Source organism: Lethenteron reissneri, chromosome 3 (genome assembly GCF_015708825.2).
Source record: "Lethenteron reissneri isolate LAM-NWPU_2019-01 chromosome 3, ASM1570882v1, whole genome shotgun sequence".
NCBI classification, from domain to species: Eukaryota; Metazoa; Chordata; class Hyperoartia; order Petromyzontiformes; family Petromyzontidae; genus Lethenteron; species Lethenteron reissneri.
Genome location: NC_083781.1, coordinates 5,000,612 through 5,019,969, shown reverse-complemented (window position 1 = coordinate 5,019,969; position 19,358 = coordinate 5,000,612). Strand labels below are relative to the sequence as shown.

Sequence of the window (19,358 nt, the reverse complement as noted above, 5' to 3'; positions counted from 1 at the left end):
CAGAGAAATTTACAGTACCGTACTGTATAAACTATATGCGTACAGTACATCCCGGCAGCGTCCCAATGTACAGTATTGTACCTCGTACGCTGCTGCATTTGCCTGCCGCGCGAAATGTAAAATATTTTACAATTTTGTCATATCGCTATCGCCATCCTAAGATCAAAATATCGTAAGTCGGACCGTCGTAAGTCGGGGACTACCTGTATTTGTATATGTTTGGGTGATCAGTTTACCTTTATTGTACTTTACACTCCTATCGTGTTGTTGTACTGTTTGTTGCTGTAACGTTCTTACCTGCCCTTACTGGACATCTGTGAAAAAATAGCTTTATAGCTCATCGGATTCCTCCAGTATAAATAAATATTGTGATTCTGATAAATGCAAAATTAAAGCCACAAGCCAAAGAGGTGCAATTGTCGCTATGGACCCATTGAGATACATTGAGATACATAGGGATACATAGAGACCCATAGGGATACATTGAAGACGAGCCACAGCAGTATGATTGCGCCCATGCAATCCACACTATGGACCACAGAGTAAAACCACCGCCGTCCCTCCAACAGAGCAGGAACAGCAAATCTACACGAACTCTCTCCTGACGCCCTCTCGTCATGGCTAGCAGACCTCGACATTGACATTTAGATCCAGAACATACTGCCATCATTCGCAAGACTATAAATAGCATCGTCTTGTCACAGCCAGTGACGCAATTGGTCTTTTGGGGAGGGGGCAGCAGTTGTCACGCTTGTTGATTGATGTTTGTCTCCTCAGTAATCGTCCACAAAATGAATAATATATTATGTCGAGGGATATTCTCATCAATAAATTATTATTTGTGTGATACTTGAGTGTCATTGGAACATCTAATGATTGTTCCTTCCTCAACGATGATTGTGACTTTTCATATATTCAGCATCACGTGACTGGACTCGGGAATTTGGTTCTGTTTGGTTTGGTTTTCGCCGTCTGATTTGTTTCTGTCAATTTGCTTCTCATTGTAATTGTCCATCACGTAACATTTACACGTAGTTTGCTAAGTTACTGAAATACTGCCATTTAATTCCCACAACCAAAAGTCTGATGAGCTGATTCTAGTTCAAGAATTGATCGGCCGTTTCTGATCAATAATTTGATGGAATCTATGATTTTAGATTGTGAATTGCTTTTGGAATGGGATTTTTCAAAACGACACGGACAAAGTGATCGCACGGTACGCGGGCTCAGAGTACACTAAACCGCTCATACGCCACCGACCGACCCCAATTCATCCTGACACACAAGAAACGATTCCAAAAAACTATCGTGTTCTAATCTAGCGTTAATAATATATAGTGTTAATATTAACATGGTGTTCCACCTGACCTGTATGCTGCTGATGATTAGTGAATCATTTATCGTGCAGTACCGTACTGTATTAAACATTTATGTACATTCCTATACATTGTATATACACTTACATTTAATATCTACACTCGTATAGTAATATAATATTATATAGTGTAGTGTATAGTAGTATCTAGTAGTGTATAGCAGTATATAGTAAGATAGTCGCATGTAGTAGTGTGTATATAGTGTATAGACTCGTACAGGCGAACCCCAACTTACACAAAATCGCGCTTACGCGGGGATACACAGAACCTAGCCTCCGCCACGTACATGCAAAAAATTGCCCTGAACCGCACACCCCTATTAAATAGCCTAGGAGCCAGAGGATATTTGTGTCAGACCCCAAGGTGAACAGTGCATTCATTTTATTCCTGTCCTTGCCGATTTACCTGGGTCCTGCCGTCACTTGTGACGGTCCTTGATCGCGAGCAGAGAGGGTCAGGGACTCTGAATTCACAAATAACAATCCGAGAGCTATGACCTCCCAATAGGAATTGTAGACCTTGTCAAAAGGCACGTGGAGCAGAGGAATAGGTCTAATTGAAAAAGAGTAAACGCAAAAGCTGGATCGGTATTGACAATCAATAGGACAACACTTTAAATCTATTGTGATGCAATTTACCTAGGAAGCGCCTCAATGCAGCAAAGTGGATAGCCGATGCGTAGACATTCCACACAATCTTGATTTGAAGCTTTCGTGACTGCAGGAACCATACTCTTTTTTTTATAAACGCATGCAACTCTAAGACAAGGATCGTGAGGTGTGGTGACAGCATACAGAGGCCTTCATGCAGCAGTGGATAAACCATGGGTTGCTGATTGTCATGGACCTTGGTTCCAATGCCGGTCACGGTCAACATCAGCGGTGAAATGATATCTGAACTTGTACTGCTCCCCTCGCCACCGTCCCATCTAAAGAGACGAGAGCTAATGGGCATGACAAAGACCTCATTCCTCGTGGAACATTTTATAGAGCTCCACCAAATCCTCTGGAATTCGGCCCTGCCAGGGCCGGATTAAGCTAGTACGGGGCCTATAGCATTATGTTATAAAGGGGCCCTAAAAAACCACAAATATTAAAACACAAATGTTTAACTTGCATAGTAAAGTAATTGTATTTTGTCATTTGCTCTACGGCCAGATAATACGACAAATCGCTAACCTTAAGCACCCAGTCGTTCATAAAAGTTGAAGGCGGTATAGTACTATAGTAATCGAGCAAGTGCAGAATCACTGAAACGGAATTGATAGCTTGAACGCATTTAGCGCGGGGCACTTGAAAGTGCGGGGCCCGCAGCATATGTAGCTACTTTTGCTCCTACGATAATCCGCCACTGGGCCCTGATCGACTGGCTAAAATGTATCATAATTAAAACGAGGACACGACACGGTAGCTGCACTGCCGTCGAGCACAGCAGCAGCCTAACGCGGTGAGTCAGCCTGAGCTATCGCCGAGATCGTGCGTTTATTTTTGCCTACGAGGTTTCCCGTACGGCGATTGGCGTGCCTCATTGCGTTGGCAGGACGAGGCATATCCCCCCCCCCCCTCACTTCTGTGTTCCCACAGGGGCGAATAATGTACGGTGTGTCAACGCTGGGGGTCCATTCCCCCCCCCCCCCCCCTTTAAGAGACAACGCGTATCCCCAGTGAGTTTGGGGAGAGACTCTCGTTCAAGTTCTAGGCGTCGTTGCAGCGTCTCACCGTCACTTCCTTCTGCTTGACGATTCTTCCTCAGCTGTTTAAAGTTGACAGCCGAACTCCAGGATCTGCTCCTACACAACGCGGTGCAGATTGTCACAATCTGGCTTCGGGCCTCTTGCCCTTGGTCGCCAAACTCTGGCTGACACCCAAACGCCCGTCTCGGTTAACTGCCCTCCTCCGTCCTTCTGTGTTCTGCACGCACGTCTCAGCACCCACCACGGTGGCGAGATGTTAACTACCTCGCCTGGTATGCACGAGGTCGCGGGTTCCTTCCCGACCCTGAAGTCTGCTGTATGTTTGGAGTTTGAATTTCTGTCTCTCCCTCTCTCCCCTTGGTTGCGTGGATTTTCTCCGCGTCCTCCGAGTGTCCCCCTCGTTTAAAGTATTTGACTGATGCAAATTTCGACGTGATAAGCCACTTCATTAACATATCATTTGCGGCCAGGTCACTTCTGAAAAAAGAGCTATATAGCGCAGTGGGCATTAACTGGTAAAATGGATTAAATAGTTTTGTTTTTTTAGTGTATAATTTCCTCTTTCCGCATCACATCTGCAATAATGTCGCTTTCCCTATCGAAATGCATTGCATCCTGTCCTTGCACCTCGCTTTACGTAAGGCCTGAATATTATTGTCTTAGTTACTTTATCACTAACGCTGACCTTGTGTTTATTACTGCCCCAACAGGAATTTTGGGCTCATCGAGTAACATTTCGGGTGTGAATTTGACGCTTTCCCCCCTACCGTCGTATCTATTGCATCTGCTGGTGGCCCCCGAAGATAATTTTGACGATTTACATTTGTAAGGCGCATTTCATCCATAGATCCCAATGCGCCAAAAGTAAATCTGTGTCGTACAATTGCCATGGTGTTGTGACTATCACCATTATCATCATCAGCAGCAGCAGCAGCCATGATCACTCCACTGCTGGGCGAAGGCCTCCACCATGTTATCAGTTGCACGTTATCCATTCGTGCTGAGTTATTGTACCCAGGACCAGTTCCAACGCGTCACTCGGGTTTACCTCGAGGAATTCGTGGCAGCACCACGCCCCCCCCCCCCCACTCCACACAACGGTCCCATCGAGTGCTGGCGTGAAGGTTCTAAATTTGAAGAATAAAAAGAATTGACCGGCGATTACTCGAGTGGGAATATACAGAGCAAGCATCGACCGCCGACGGCGAATAGTTCACAGGGCCCTCCTGAAAAAGCGTCACGAGGTTCAATTAAGCTTTCCTGGGCGAACAAGATAAGTCAGTCTATAATACGAATAAATATATAAACAAATGGTGTGTTTTTGAGTAACGTGACAGGAAGCTGATTCATTTGGCCCGATAACAAAAGTCGAAGTGATTTCAATTCCTGCTCAAATAAATATCTCCTCTGAGTGCAAAACTAAGAGGCAAGGATGAAGCTTACCACCAAAAATGGAGCCCCTTCACGATCTCTTCTCCAGTGCACAAAGATTTTTTAGAGCATTCGTGAGGGCATTGTGGCACCCCCCCCCCCTCCCCAGACTTCGTCCCCCATCTCCCTTTTATTCATATTCCTACAGGGGTATCAGAGCTTAGGAAGACATCAGGGGGTTGTGGAATCTATTGAAACAGTTTATTTAAACATGCAGTCTATACAGGTTTCCATTGCAACTGTAATCCGTAATGTGTGGTTGTGCTAGTGTCAACACCTTTTTATATCCTCTGTGTTGTGTACCTGATATCGTTTTGTTAGTAAAATACTTTTGGAGGAAGATAAAAAAAAACAAATTTCTGTGAAGCAGCCCTGATCCGGTCGTGTTTAATGCAACAGAGGTGACTTTCCCACAAAGTGGTACCAATTTTGTCAACCCCGGAGAGAGAGGGATGATGGGCCGACTCAAGCCCCCCAACCAAGATTTTGAACTCTCAAAAACCTTCCAACAGTGAGCCCGCTCGCTCGACTGCTGGGCAATTACGGTAAATATCAAAGTACTGGGTTTGCTGTTGTAAGGGAATCGTAAGTTATCGTGCTGTATCAATAGAGCGCTGTCGATTAAACATGTTACCATGAAAATGGTTCGTGTAATTTCAACGTTTGCCTTTTTCATGTTTATGGCGGAAGAGGGAAAAAACACCGTGCAATTCTGGTAACGAAAGTGCATAAGCAACGTGGATAATTGCTGCTGGCATCTGGGTAACTCTATTTTGCACAAACCTTTTATTTTCCATTGACTTGCGGCTATTATCTCTAAAAGCAGGTGTTATCTGGAGAAAACCGTAGCAGAGGCAACAATTAGTGGCGCTTTTATAACCAGGGCCTCTGTGCGTCTCTAAACACATCACAATTCTGTGCAGCATATGGCAAATTTGTTAACTCATCCATTGTGGAAGATTTTTTTTTAAACACCTGTTGTTAAGACTAAGCACTTCATCATAGGCTCTAAGGAAGAGAGACCGGCGAACTCGGTTGCCTTCGGCTCTGAATATATGAAAAACATGCAAAGGTCCAACCCCGCAATTGCTTGCTCATGCCACTGCTGGTAGGTTTGGCCTACTCTTCCTATCCTGGTGAGGATTTATTTAGAAAGAGGTGGGAATACCCACACTTCGCCGCACCACACTCAAGCCGCCTATGGGAAGTGGTCAAATCTATCCACTGTGTATGTATATTGGTGGAAAGCGGTTTGAGGGAATTTAATAAACCTTGCACCACTATGAGACCTCCTTTACCAGTGACAAAATATAGTAGTAGGGTTTTACCCTTTAAACTGGTACAAAAACTGACACCGTTATACAAGGCATCATGTTTGCAATAACCACAACACAAGCAGTCAAAATGCAAACAAAAAGAAACAACTCTGACAATGATAATGATATGCACTGTCCTTGAAGTTGCATGTCATTATCAGAGTTGTTTCTTTTTGTTTGCATTTTGACTGCTTGTGTTGTGGTTATTGCAAACATGATGCCTTGTATAAAGGTGTCAGTTTTTGTACCAATTTAAAGGGTATAAAACCCTACTACTAAACCTTGCACAGTTGTGTCAAACAACGCGGAGCGGGATCGCATCGAACCGGAGACGTTTGGTTCGCGAGCCTGACTTGCCAACCATTACGCGCACACAAGCAGTGGCATTCGCTACTCTAAACTGCACCCTTTAACCCCTCGCCCCACCCGCCACTTCACTCGCATTTCATTTACAATTAAATGAAATTTTTTTTAAGATCACCCCTTGCCAGAGACATTTTACAGTTGCACACCGAGCAAACGAAATCGCTGCCGCGTGCGTGGTGGATCGCTTTGCGTTCGCGTGGTGGCGACGTTCTACGCCAGAGCAGAGAGTCGCAATTGCAATTGTGCAGGAGGCAGATTAATTGCAATCACAACGCAATTGCAATTTCAGTCAGCGTTACTCTCGCAATTATAACTGACCCTCCAGGTCTGCACATCAGCCGTCGTTAAAATGACTTCAGGAATGCAATGATACTCTTTGTCCTTTTGAAAACTTGTTCAAAATAACGATTCATAGTTTTGCGATGTAGATCATTGCAAGTTTAAACACGTATCTGTATGTGTGGAGAGTGCTGGACGCTATTAATATGAAATCGAGCACATAATCACGTACAGGATAGACACAATTGCAATCGAATACACGCTAATTCATCGCATTATTTTGCAGAATAAACGACTTTTCTCGTGTACGACCGCATAGCCTTTTTTTGCGGTTATTGCTGGGTGATATTTGCCCAGAAATTGAGTACAGGTATATAGTTCCAGGAATTAAGTTCCCGCAAAAAGCTCCGAGCACATGAAGCAAAAAAACCCAGCACGCAATGTCAAAGGGTGAAGGGTGCTCACACGTGGTTTGGTCTGTTGAACTGCGTGGTTTGTCCGAACCTCCGAGTTAACACGGCGGGCTGCGTACGGTGCGAACGAAGTCCAACACACGTGCATACATTACTCGAATTGTAGATGTTGTGGGTTTACTCTCCAACACACCGGTGTGCTGAAGTAGCCACTAATTGGCACACATTGTTTACGCGACAACCCTTACTAACCTCTTACATCTACCTGACTTTACCGAAAGAACCAAAGAGTATGGATCCTTGCAGTCACGAAAACTTAAAATCGATAATTAACCCTTTCTCATTGGCTGTGTCGGGTGGTGGCGGGTTTAACGACACATTTATATTCACGCGATCTAATCCTAACCCCCCTGGAACTATATACTGCAAGACACCAGCTCGCGGAGGGTGCCAATTTGCACCCTACGCCTGATCGTGGATGATGGCATCACTTCTGTCAGCACCAGGACAATGCCGTGTTTACCCCACCGCAGGGCCTCTTACCCCACCCTACCTCCTGGAAACACATCGGACAGCTAGATTATTCGCTCGTGAACGAATAACAACCACGTGATCGCAATCGTTGCGCTCTTAGCACTGTAATTATAGCTCGATCATTTTCAGTGATTCCCAGACAAGGGTGAGAATTGTCGATAGGGTTTTAAGATTTTTTACATTTGAAAATAAAATTCTTAGGTGTATATTTATGTATTTCTTACTTTATTTTAATTGTGCGTTCTTGAATATATGTGCTCGTTTATTGATGTTGTTGTTGTTATCGCGATGGGTTAAGAACTTTCTCGGATCTCCAGTTGCCTCGGTCAAAAGTGGACGATGCTCCTTGCCACATCCTGGCCAGCTGGCTCAAAAAGCCAAATAAATAAAGAATAAACATTTGTCCCTATGACATTGCAACATGATATTACAATTTCTAGATTATCTTCAAATGCGCTCATGGAGACACAAGGCTCTGGTAACAAATTGACTCCTCACCGTACCGTTGATGACCAAGTCGGGCTGCAACTACAGTTTTACATCAGCGCGGTTGAACCCGGGTTCTTCATTGCATCAGGAGTGTCGGAGTGTGTCGGATTCTCTGTCTCTCCTCCCTGTGCCCAATCTCGTTTTCAATCTTCCTCCCTCCTTGGGCCCGATCACTGATATCAACTTCCCCCTGTACGTTCAGCAGTCCCCCTTCTTATCCTCCCTTCGTTCCTCCAACTAGCCTCTTCTCCATCGCCCATTCCCTTCCTCTTTCTTCCCCTCGCCTCTCCACTCCATCCCGTACTTCCCAAATAGCCATTTCGTAACTTCCCCACGTGTCCTCTGCTGTAAGGGTCATTCATCCCTCAGCCGATGCACACCCTTGCCATTTACATCACTCTTATTTTGTACCTCTTTTAAAACATCTAACGCGCCTTGAGCTAAGGCACAATAAATATTAAAGGGGTGCCACGTGGCGAGACATTTACTTCCTCGCTTGGGGAAAAATTAAATTTACTGTAATTTGAATATTCCTGCTGGGTCTCCAACATCTGCAGATGATGCAAATGTGATATTTAGGAACGCAACCGCGGAAATTGCATTAAACTATTTGCATACCAACAAAAGAAGCCCACAAAAGATTTACATAAGCGCCCAATTTTAACCGGGTTGTGAGGCCATATTAAACAACACATGCGGGTGCAATACATGTCTACCCAGCAGGCACGCTCGGCACGCTGGACAGACGACGCTGACAATTTCATTGATTTCCTTTGATTGCACAATCTGAACAAATCACGTGCGGTTGCACAATATTTGCCCAATACTTTTTCATCGCACAACACAGCGAGATGTTGGAGTGATCACGCTGCTCTTTACGTTCAGCAAGCACGTGGCTCCAAGGACAGCGGGCGCCTGTCGATGTGTTTGGCGCTGCAATGAATGCGCAGTTGACTGCAAATGCGTCGCCCATCTCCGTGAACTCAGTACCGCATGTCTTCTAAACCATGCACCTTCGGTGGGCTGCAGTAGTAACTGATTGGCGTTTTGTTTACGTGACAAATCTCTTACTAATTGGCTGTCGGGTTGTGGAGGGTTACGATACATCTATACTTTCGTGATCTAACCTAAAAACCTGTATTATGAATAAACGGTTGTTGTTTCATAGTTTAGGTAACTCCCCCCACTAAAGAAAATTGTAGAGCATGCACTCTAGGAACATTAACTGAGTGAAATCAAACGTTAATTGAACTCGTAGGCTTTCGCAACTGATATCATGGTATCATAAGTTAATATTTCGGTCAGATCACAATTCTGGCAACTGCCTGATGCGATGCTGGCCAGTGAAACGTCGTTACCCAATCGTTAAATGTGGTGTGGATTTGGTCTCCAACACACTGCTGTGCTGAAGCAGTCATACATCGACGCGCTTATTCATCACGTGACAACTTTATTTATTTGGCTGTGTCGGGTGGAGGAGGGTGCACAACACAGATTTTACGAACTCGACCTGACTCCACGAAAAAAATATTTTCTGTGGCCAAAATCACCGCAGGAATTGCCCGGTAGCTCATGGAATTCAAACTGTAACAGCGCTCTGACGTGTGTTCTTGGGTTGCATCCACCGCGTATTCGTTCGGGTATTGACGTCCGACGTTTCGGTATGACGTCCAACGCCAAACGATACTTTGGCTAACAACTCGACAACGCAGTGCAGCCGCCAAAAACCCAGTGACGTTCATCTCCACTCCCCATAAAAATTACCCAGTGGCTAATGGGGTCAAACCGCTGAGTGGTGGCTATCTGACCCCTCTCAGAGGATGTAATATACACAGCGCTAAACGATGTTCGAATATGCCCATTATTCTGGATGATATACACGTGTAAATATGAGTGGTGTGTGCAGAATTGTGTCATTGCTATTGTTTTTGATTGTACATTGCTTTATGACGTATGTATTTTGTGGCAATTATTATGTTTAAAAATGTCACGGACACACAAGATGAGTGACAAATCTGTTGCGGATAGCAGCAAGGTAAACAACAAGAACATTAATAAGAATAGTCAGAGAAAGGGCTGGATGGCTGAAATGGCGAGAGATGACTGGTGTGGTGTGCGATAAGAGGGTCCCAGTTTGGTTGAAGGGAAAAGTGTGTAGTGTATAGTGTAGTGTATAGTGTAGTGTATAGTGTAGTGTATAGTGTAGTGTATAGTGTAGTATATAGTGTAGTGTATAGTAGTGTATAATGTAGTGTATAGTGTAGTGTATAGTGTAGTGTATAGTGTAGTGTATAGTATAGTATATAGTGTAATGTATAGTGTAGTATATACTGTAGTGTATAGTGTAGTGTATAGTGTAGTATATAGTGTAGTGTAAAGTAGTGTAAAGTAGTGTATAGTGTATTGTGTAGTATATAGTGTAGTGTATAGTGTAGTGTATAGTGTAGTAGCGTATAGTGTAGTGTATAGTGTAGTATATAGTGTAGTGTATAGTGTAGTGTATAGTGTAGTATATAGTGTAGTGTATAGTGTAGTGTATAGTGTAGTATATAGTGTAGTGTATAGTGTAGTGTATAGTGTAGTATATAGTGTAGTGTATTGTGTAGTATATAGTGTAGTGTATAGTGTAGTATATAGTGTAGTATATAGTGTAGTGTATAGTAGTGTATAGTGTAGTGTATACTAGTGTATAGTGTAGTGTATAGTAGTGTATAGTGTAGTGTATAGTGTAGTGTATAGAACAAGACGGTGGTGAGTCCAGTGCTGTTGTATGGGGCCGAGTGCTGGGGCACAAGAAAGAGGGAGGACCAAGCTATGGCAGTCACAGGGATGATGATTTTGCGGTGGATGTTTGGTTTAACAAGGAAGGGCAGGGTGAGAAATTAAGAAGTGAGAGGACGACTCAAGGTGGTAGAATTCACTGAGAAGATGAGAGAGAAAATACTCTGGGTGTGGTTCGGTCATGTGGAGAGACAGCAGGAAAATGATGTGGGTCTGAAGGTGCAAGTGATGCAAGTGGAAGGAAAGAGATGAAGATGAAGGCAGAAGAAGAGGTGGGGGGAGGCGATGTGGTGCGGTCCGACCACGGTGGCCCGAGGATTGGAATAGAGAGATGGTGCCGGACAGGGCAGCGTGGAGAAGGTTGGCAAGGACAGCGGACACAACAAATGAGTGGGACAAACGCGTGGAAGAAGAAGAGTTAGAGAGAGGCAAGTTAGATGTTTTTTTTTGTCTGGACATGTAATGGGAAAACAAGAGACTGCATATAATGTTTTTACTGAGAAAAGTATACGTACCACACAAAAGATGGTAAAGACAGCAAATTACGTACCTAAGCAATTTGAACAATTGGACGCAATTGGGAGGGGTATATAATGCAATGTTCTCGAGCAATATCATGCACAGAAATAAATGGAAGGACATTCATGGGTCGCCGAAGTGTTTGAAAAAGAACATAGAGACAGCTACGTGTTTTCTATATATTATTATTATAATTTTTGCAAGAACACGTGGTGTCATTTTGACATGCAATGGTTGCTGGGAAATCATGGTAACGTTTTTGATGGTGAACGTTTCTTTCTGTGCTTATACGATCACTTGTGTGTGGCCTACACACGCATATCCTGGCGGCTGGTGAAATGCCCCCTCCCACCCCGCAGCTTGAATTGGAAGTCTGTTATTCCTTCTACAACATATTCTACAAACTCTTTGGTTCCTTCGGTAAAGTCGCATAGGTATAAAATAAAATCAATCACGACGTTTCAATCGCGACACGAGCGGTCGTCCTCAGGCGGCAAAATATAATCCAGTAGTGGAACTGCTGAACCAGCGAGAGAGCAGTTACAACAAGATTATATATGTGGCGAAAGCTTCAAATCAAGATATTCTACAAAATAAACAATTGTCTGAAGGGCCTCGACTCGGCGTTCAATAATTCTAACGACCCGCTTTCCCCAACAGGTCGTTAAAAGAAACCGTTCACGCTTTACTTTTTCAAACTTTCAACGCGTGCGCGCACGTTCTCTCGGTTTCACGATGTCTTGAGATCACATTGAGAATAATTAGTTTTGAAATATATGAAAATGTATGAATCCAAAATAGCACTGTGGCGTGTTTAACTCTATCGTCACATCGCAAGCCATTATAATTCACGAGCCCTCGACTAACCATTGCAATTGTAATTTTGAATGACCACTTTGAGACCTGTGCAATATAATGGTGCTTTGCTTAATTCAAGGTACGCATTGACGCTTATCTATTACAAGCTGTTAGAGTGCTGTTTATTGCTGGCCGCTTGATGTTGAATGCTACTTTGTTAATTCATTATAACAAATATATATTCTTGGTTCTTTCCGTAAAGTCACGTAGATAGAAAACTAAAATCTAAATTTAAAGCAAAAAACCCACGACGTTTCGATCGCAACACAAGCGGTCTTCTTATTTTCTCGCAACCTGAAGAAGACCGCTTGTGTTGAGATCAAAACGTCGCGGGTTTTTTGCTTTCAATTTTTATTTCTGTTTTCTATCTACGTGACTTTACCGAAAGAACCAAGAATATGAATTCCTGCAGTCACGAAAGTTTTAAGTCATTATAACCATTTACATTCATGCAGTCCCTTTTTAACTCACTGGACACAGCCAAATTTGTCCAATCCACTTTCCACTGCCAGACGAGAGCCTCCCACGCGCCTTGCGTGGCCGTTAAGGAATACATTTGACCATACTTCACCCACGCTGGTCAATGTGGTTTGGTGAAGGTGGTGGGTGGGGGGTGTGCAGAATAACCGTGGACTTTTTATTGCACTGCCCTCTACTGCCCACAACGTCTACCGCACCCGTCCCTGGAACATCGCGGTGGTTGCTTTTGCAAGCACTGCCCAGGCTCAACCCCTGCTTGGTTTGTTACCACCGGCTGAGATCGGGAACATTTCCCGGTGCTTTGCTCACTTCAGCGATCATCGTTTTACCAACTCCACGAGCCATCACGATCAACCTTAAAGCCACCACGGCGCAATAATAGTACACGATTCCGTTACGACGGTGCATTATTTGTCTTCTCTTCATTGGCGAGATTTGATGACTGATGGCTGTATCCAATCTGTATGTAGGGGTGTTAGAGAGAGAGCCCGTTATGCATGGCAGCTTATGGCAAACAAACACAGTAGGCGGGGCTACGTGAGTGCACGGGGAGGTGCTCTCTACGACGTCCGCGCCAGGCACCCTGGGGGGCTGATTCGGAGTTATGATCCCCCGGGGCCCCACCCCTCAGCGGGGGGTTGGGTATAAAAGGGGATGTATCGGAGGGCTCGGCAGTTATGTTAAGCTAACCAGTGAAGACTGAAGACGTCTTAGCTAGAGCCCTGGACTCCCCTGGTTCGCCGTCCTTATCAGGGCCGAACAGGACCGAGCCAGCGGCGTGGTCCCGAGATCCAGAGCCGGTGCTCTTGTCAGAGCTGGTCTGGGACTCAGGGTACCGGGCCCGACTTACCAGTGTCGGGCCAGATAGCCTCCCCTAGCCCGTTAGAGGAGGACTAGGAGGCAGGCTAGAAGTAGCTAGCGTGTGTATCCCAGCTAGCCGGGTGAGGGGGCCGACACCCCCTCTAGTGTTGTATGCCACAACCGTGCTGTGTATAATAAACCCGTGTGCATCCAACTCCGGCGTCCAAGAGTCGTGAACTCTACTACATGTATTTATACCCATTGCGTGGAAGGGGTGACTCCGAGTGTACGGTACCCAGAGGCAGACCTCAGCAGCGAGCGTCGGTCACTGATGAGTCTGAATGAGGACGAAACTGTTCAAACAGTCGTCTATTACTGCATCGCTGCTGCTGCTGTCAATCGGTCACATTGTTGTGATGGTAGCCTAAGGCAAGGAAGACTATATACTCTATTGCACATGCAGTCCATGTCCCATTTACATGTCCTTGATTGAATCGTATAGTGGATGTGCAAGTGACTGCCTGGAATCCGGCGCGGTGGACGCAGCAGCGAAGGTTGGTGGATCACACACAGAGATGTCGTGAAACTCCTTTCCTGCGAACAGGAGTCATGCCCTGGCTCACCAGGAGAAGGCGGTGCGGCGAAGTTGTGGACTCTTACCACTCCGTCTGTACGGGGTAGAGCAGTGTTCGTCACTAATTTTCAGAGGGGGGCAACTTTCGCCAAAAAGACATTGATCATTCAGTGTTGAGGACCGGCACACCATTTGAAACCATTGGGGGTTTGACAGCAGCACGATGATGATGATCATGATGGGAGGTGTTTTCACTCTTTGTGTATTGTCGGGGGCCGCACGGCAGGGGCCGCGCTATAGGCCACCACGGGCCTTGCAATGAAGACCACTGGGATAGAGTGTTTCGCCCTCGCACTATGATGTTTTTTTTCCTGGGCGCTCTGCTTTCCTTCTCGCGCGTAAGCACTCAATAATTAGCCGACAACACCTTATACATATAGAGGCCCGCAGAGCTTGGGCAATTGTTGGTGGCTTTCCGCTCGCCCGTGGTTCCATCTCACGCCTCCGAGTCATCCTCAGCGAGCGAATACTTTGCAGCGACGCGTTCCAAGTTGAAACTCTTCTTCTTATTATTATTATTACGACAGTGCAAGCGAGACGTAACGAGACGCGGGGTGTTTAATTGGCGGGCGTTATGTTCGTGAACGCAGGGCCCCGCCGTCGCTGTTGGGCTGCAGGGTTGCGTGGGGGGGTGGCCGGGGGGGGGGGTCGAGGACGATGCATCAGCCCCACGCCAGCCACAGCAGCGAGAAGCGGGTGCAGCACGCGCTGTCCAGGTGCTTACAGGGCCTGCACGACCCGCAGAGGACATTCCGTGGTACGCTCACACACACTCACACACGCGCTCACACGCTCACACACACTCACACACACTCACACACGCTCACTCACACTCACTCACACACGCTCACACACACTCACTCACACACGCTTACACACACTCACACACGCACTCACACACCTCACACACGCGCTCACACACACTCACACGCGCACTCACAGACACTCACACACGCTTACACACACACTCACACACGCACACACACTCACACGCGCACTCACACACACTCACACACGCGCTCACACACACTCACACACACTCACACGCGCTCACACACACTCACACATGCGCTCACACACACTCACACACACTCACACACCTTCACACACACTCACACGCGCACTCACAAACACACTCACACACTCACACGCTTACACACACTCACACACGCTCACTCACACACGCACTCACATACACACACACGCTCACACACACTCACACACGCTCACACACCACACACACTCACACACTCGCTCACACACACTCACACGCTCACACACGTTCGCTCACACACACTCACACACACTCACACACGCTCATACACTCACACACGCTCACACATACAACACACTCACACGCTCACACACGTTCTCTCACACTCACTCACACACTCACACACGCTCACTCACACACACACACGCTCACACACACTCACACACGCTCACACACACTCACACACGCACTCACAGACACACTCACACACTCGCTCACACACACTCACACACGCACTCATATACACACTCACACACTCGCTCACACACACTCACACACGCACTCACATACACACTCACACACTCGCTCACACACACTCACACACACTCACAACACACTCACACACGTTCGCTCACACACACTCACACACGCTCATACACTCACACACGCTCACACATACTCACAACACACTCACACGCTCACACACGTTCTCTCACACTCACACACACTCACACACGCTCACTCACACACACACGCTCACACACACTCACACACGCTCACACACGCACACAACACACTCACACACGCTCACACTCACAACACACTCACACGCTCACATACGTTCTCACACACGCACACGTTCACACACACTCACACACGCTCACACACACTCACACACGCACTCACAGACACACTAACACACTCGCTCACACACACTCACACACGCTCACACACACACACTCACACCACGCTCACACATGTGTAGGGGTGTTAAAGAGAGGGCCCGTTATGCATGGCAGCCTATGGAAAACAAACACAGTGGGCGGGGCTACGTAAGTGCACGAGCAAGTGCCCTCTACGACGTCCGAGCCAGACACCCTGGGGGGGGGCTGGTTCGAACGTTATGATCCCCCGGGGCCCCACCCCTCAGGGAGGGGTTGGGTATAAAAGGGGATGTTTCAAAGGGCTCGGCAGTTATGTTTAAGCTAAGGGAAGAAGACTGAAGACGTCTTAGATAGAGCCCTGGACTCCCCTAGTTCGATGTCCTTTTCAGGGCCGGACAGGACTGAGCCAGCGGCGTGGTCCCGAAAGCCAGAGCCGGTGCTCTTGTAAGAGCTGGTCTGGAACTCCGGGTACCGGGCCCGACTTACCAGTGTCGGGCCAGTTAGCCTCCCCTAGCCCATTAGTGGAGGATTCGGGGCTAGGACAGAGTTAGCTAGGGGTGTATCCCGAGTTATACGGGTGAGGGGGCCAATACCCCCTCGAGTGTGTATATGCCCACTGTCGTATTGTGAAATAAATATACGTGTGCCTCAACCTCGGCGTCAAGCGTCTTCACCGGTACTTCAACTGGTGTCAGAAGTAATTCGAACATGGACACGCGGAAAACAGCGCGGGCCAAAGTACCGCAGGAGGAAGACACTGCCGAGATCGTCAAGCCCGAGACGGCTCCACAAGACAAGGTGCAGCCGGGGCCTGACGCCTCCTTACCGGGGCATCGAAATGAAGAGGGGCCGCAGCCAGACGCGTTACGGCTGGCTCACGGGAGGCTGGCGGAGCTGCTGTATGCCGCTGCCGCCACGCTGGAGACCATCACGCGACTAGGGGCCGGTGATCCAACACGGGGCGAGGCGAGCCAACGACCAGGGCGCCTTCCCGCCATTTCGGAGCAGTCCGAATTTGAAATTCCCGCCATCGACGCTACAGCTGTTCGGGGCGTGGCCAGCCTAGACATCCGCTCCGACATCGCCGTCGCTGAAGCTGCAACGTCATCACAAGCGCGACAGGCGATCCCATCGGCCGTTCGCACCGACGCACAGCCGAGTGGTGGTGACATCAGCCTGCGGGAGTCCACAACGACCGCTGCGCTTCATCAGAGACTGCCCCCGCTGAAGGAGTTCATCGGCGCGGAGGGGGACTGGGCCGGTTTTCGCCGACGTTTCCTCGCCCATCAGGAGATGGCGAAATGGTCCGATGAGGAGGCTCTCTGCGCGCTGCCGGCGCTCCTCGACGGCGACGCGCTCGCCGCCCTCACATCGGCGCCGAGAGAGAAGCGGTCTACGTTACCGATGGCACTACAGCTGCTGGGCGGGGTCTATGGACCATCGGCTGAATGCCGACAGCAATTTTACGACCGCAAGCGGAGTGAGAAGGAGTCGCCCCTAGCATATCGGACGAGCCTCCTGGCGATGGCTAAGTCGGCCTTCCCTCGTATGGACGACGACGGCGTGGACGCGATGGTCACGGAGAAGATCCTCCTCCTGGCAGACGACCTTGACATCGCGGTCGTCGCCCGGGAGGACGAGGAGATGACATCGCTCCAGGCGGCGCGGCTCCTCCACGCCAACCTCCTGTCACTGCGGCGGAAAGCCAGCAGGGCATCGGCGGGGCGTGCGGTGGCTGCAGCCACCATTCCGACGGAGGAGCTCTACGCCGTCGACCACCGACCGCAACAGGCGACAGGAGCACGGTCGGGCCGGGACGGGCCGGGCCGTTTCAACCGTCCGTCTCCTCCAACGGCGCTCCCGCGGTGTTTCAACTGCGGCGTCCGGGGCCACGTCGCCTCGGGGTGCCGCGCTCCTCGACAGCGCGGGACGACACCTCAACGGGACGACGGGCCTCATCACAAGCTCCACCATCATAACCCGGCGAGTCGCGGCACCCCACATGTTTGGCCCACGCACACACCCGTCACGCACTCAAACACCGCAACGAGAGGGGGGCCGATATCGCGCACCATCGCACCATCACGCACCACCCCGGGTACTCATATCGAACCCGGCCAGTGGTCCGTGCTGGCCGATCGTGTGGTAGCCGCATCGTCGGGGTCGTCGGCCGTTGTCGGGCACATCGACGGGGTTGAAGTGCGCATCCTGGTCGATACGGGAGCATCGGCGACCATTATTTCGGAGTTGATTTACAATATTCTCCCTGTCCGGAGTCGTCCTTTGATGCCTGTTAACGTACCATTCTATGCGGCTAACGGGGGCTCACTTGGCATCATCGGACAAATTCGTGCCCAAATTTGTATTGGGGAAATTAAATTGTCTGGGCCGATTTTTGTTTCCTCCTCGCTGGCGGTTCCGTGCCTGCTGGGGACGGACTTCCTGGCCAAAATGCCGATTAGGATATTGATCGACCAGGGATGTATTGAGCTCCCGTCGGGCAGACGCATGGCGTTTCTGCCATCGCCTGTTACGACTCGGACGGCGTTCGCGACGGTGCCGGCATTCGTAGAGAGAACGGTGCGCGTCCCTCCGGGGGCGCAAATGTTGATTCCCTTGAAACTTCGGCGGCCCTTCGCTAAGGGTGTTGGGGCCCAAGGGGTTCTGCTGGGGCCGTCTAGGGCCGGGGTTAGTGGACCTCATTTACTTCCGGCCCAGACCATAGTAAGAAGGGACGGTGAACCCTTCATCGCGGTCCTCAATGTGGGCTCGCAGACGGTGGTGGTCCCACAGGGGACCGTGCTTGCTCACGCAACGCCGGTGCCATGTGAGGAACCCGTCGCAAATCACGTCAGCGTTGTCCCTGCGCCGCGACCGCATTCGGACAGCGATGAAGGGTGGCTCGAGGCGCTTTGTGCGGGATCGACGGACCAGTCAGATTCAGAGCGTCAACAACTTAAAACACTACTGCGGGAATTTTCCGACGTTTTTAGTCGGAATAAATACGATTTGGGTTGTACTCACCTGCTGCGTCACCATATTGACACGGGTGACAGCGCGCCAATTCGCCAAAATCCGTTTCGGTTGAGTCCCGCCGAAAAGGACCATGTCAAATCGGCTGTTGATGACATGTTGGCCGCCGACATCATTTCTCCTTCCACCAGCCCTTGGGGAGCGCCGATCGTCCTGGTTAAAAAGCAGGACGGTTCGTTGCGGTTTTGCGTTGATTTCCGGCGTCTTAACAAAATTTCGGTTGCCGACGCATACCCGCTCCCTCGGATGGATGAATCGCTGGACGCCTTGGCGGGAGCGCGATTCTTTTCCACACTGGATTTACTTTCGGGATTCTGGCAGCTTCCTCTGGACGATGATTCAAAGCCTAAAACTGCTTTCCGTACACCGCATGGCCTGTTCCAATTCAACCGGTTGCCGATGGGCTTACACTCAGCGCCGGCAACTTTCCAGCGTTTGATGGAATTGGTTTTGGCTGGATTGCAATGGGAGTCGTGC

At 48.5% G+C, this 19,358-nt stretch overlaps 1 protein-coding gene across 1 annotated transcript in view; it reads left to right on the top strand.

The window, feature by feature from the left end:
• LOC133345362 (phosphoinositide 3-kinase regulatory subunit 5-like) overlaps positions 1-19,358 on the top strand; it is an 83,693-nt gene that overhangs the window by 10,341 nt on the left and 53,994 nt on the right. The window contains 1 exon segment of the mRNA XM_061556058.1: positions 14,561-14,727. Coding sequence (XP_061412042.1) covers positions 14,628-14,727 — 100 coding nt within the window. The 5' untranslated portion in view covers positions 14,561-14,627.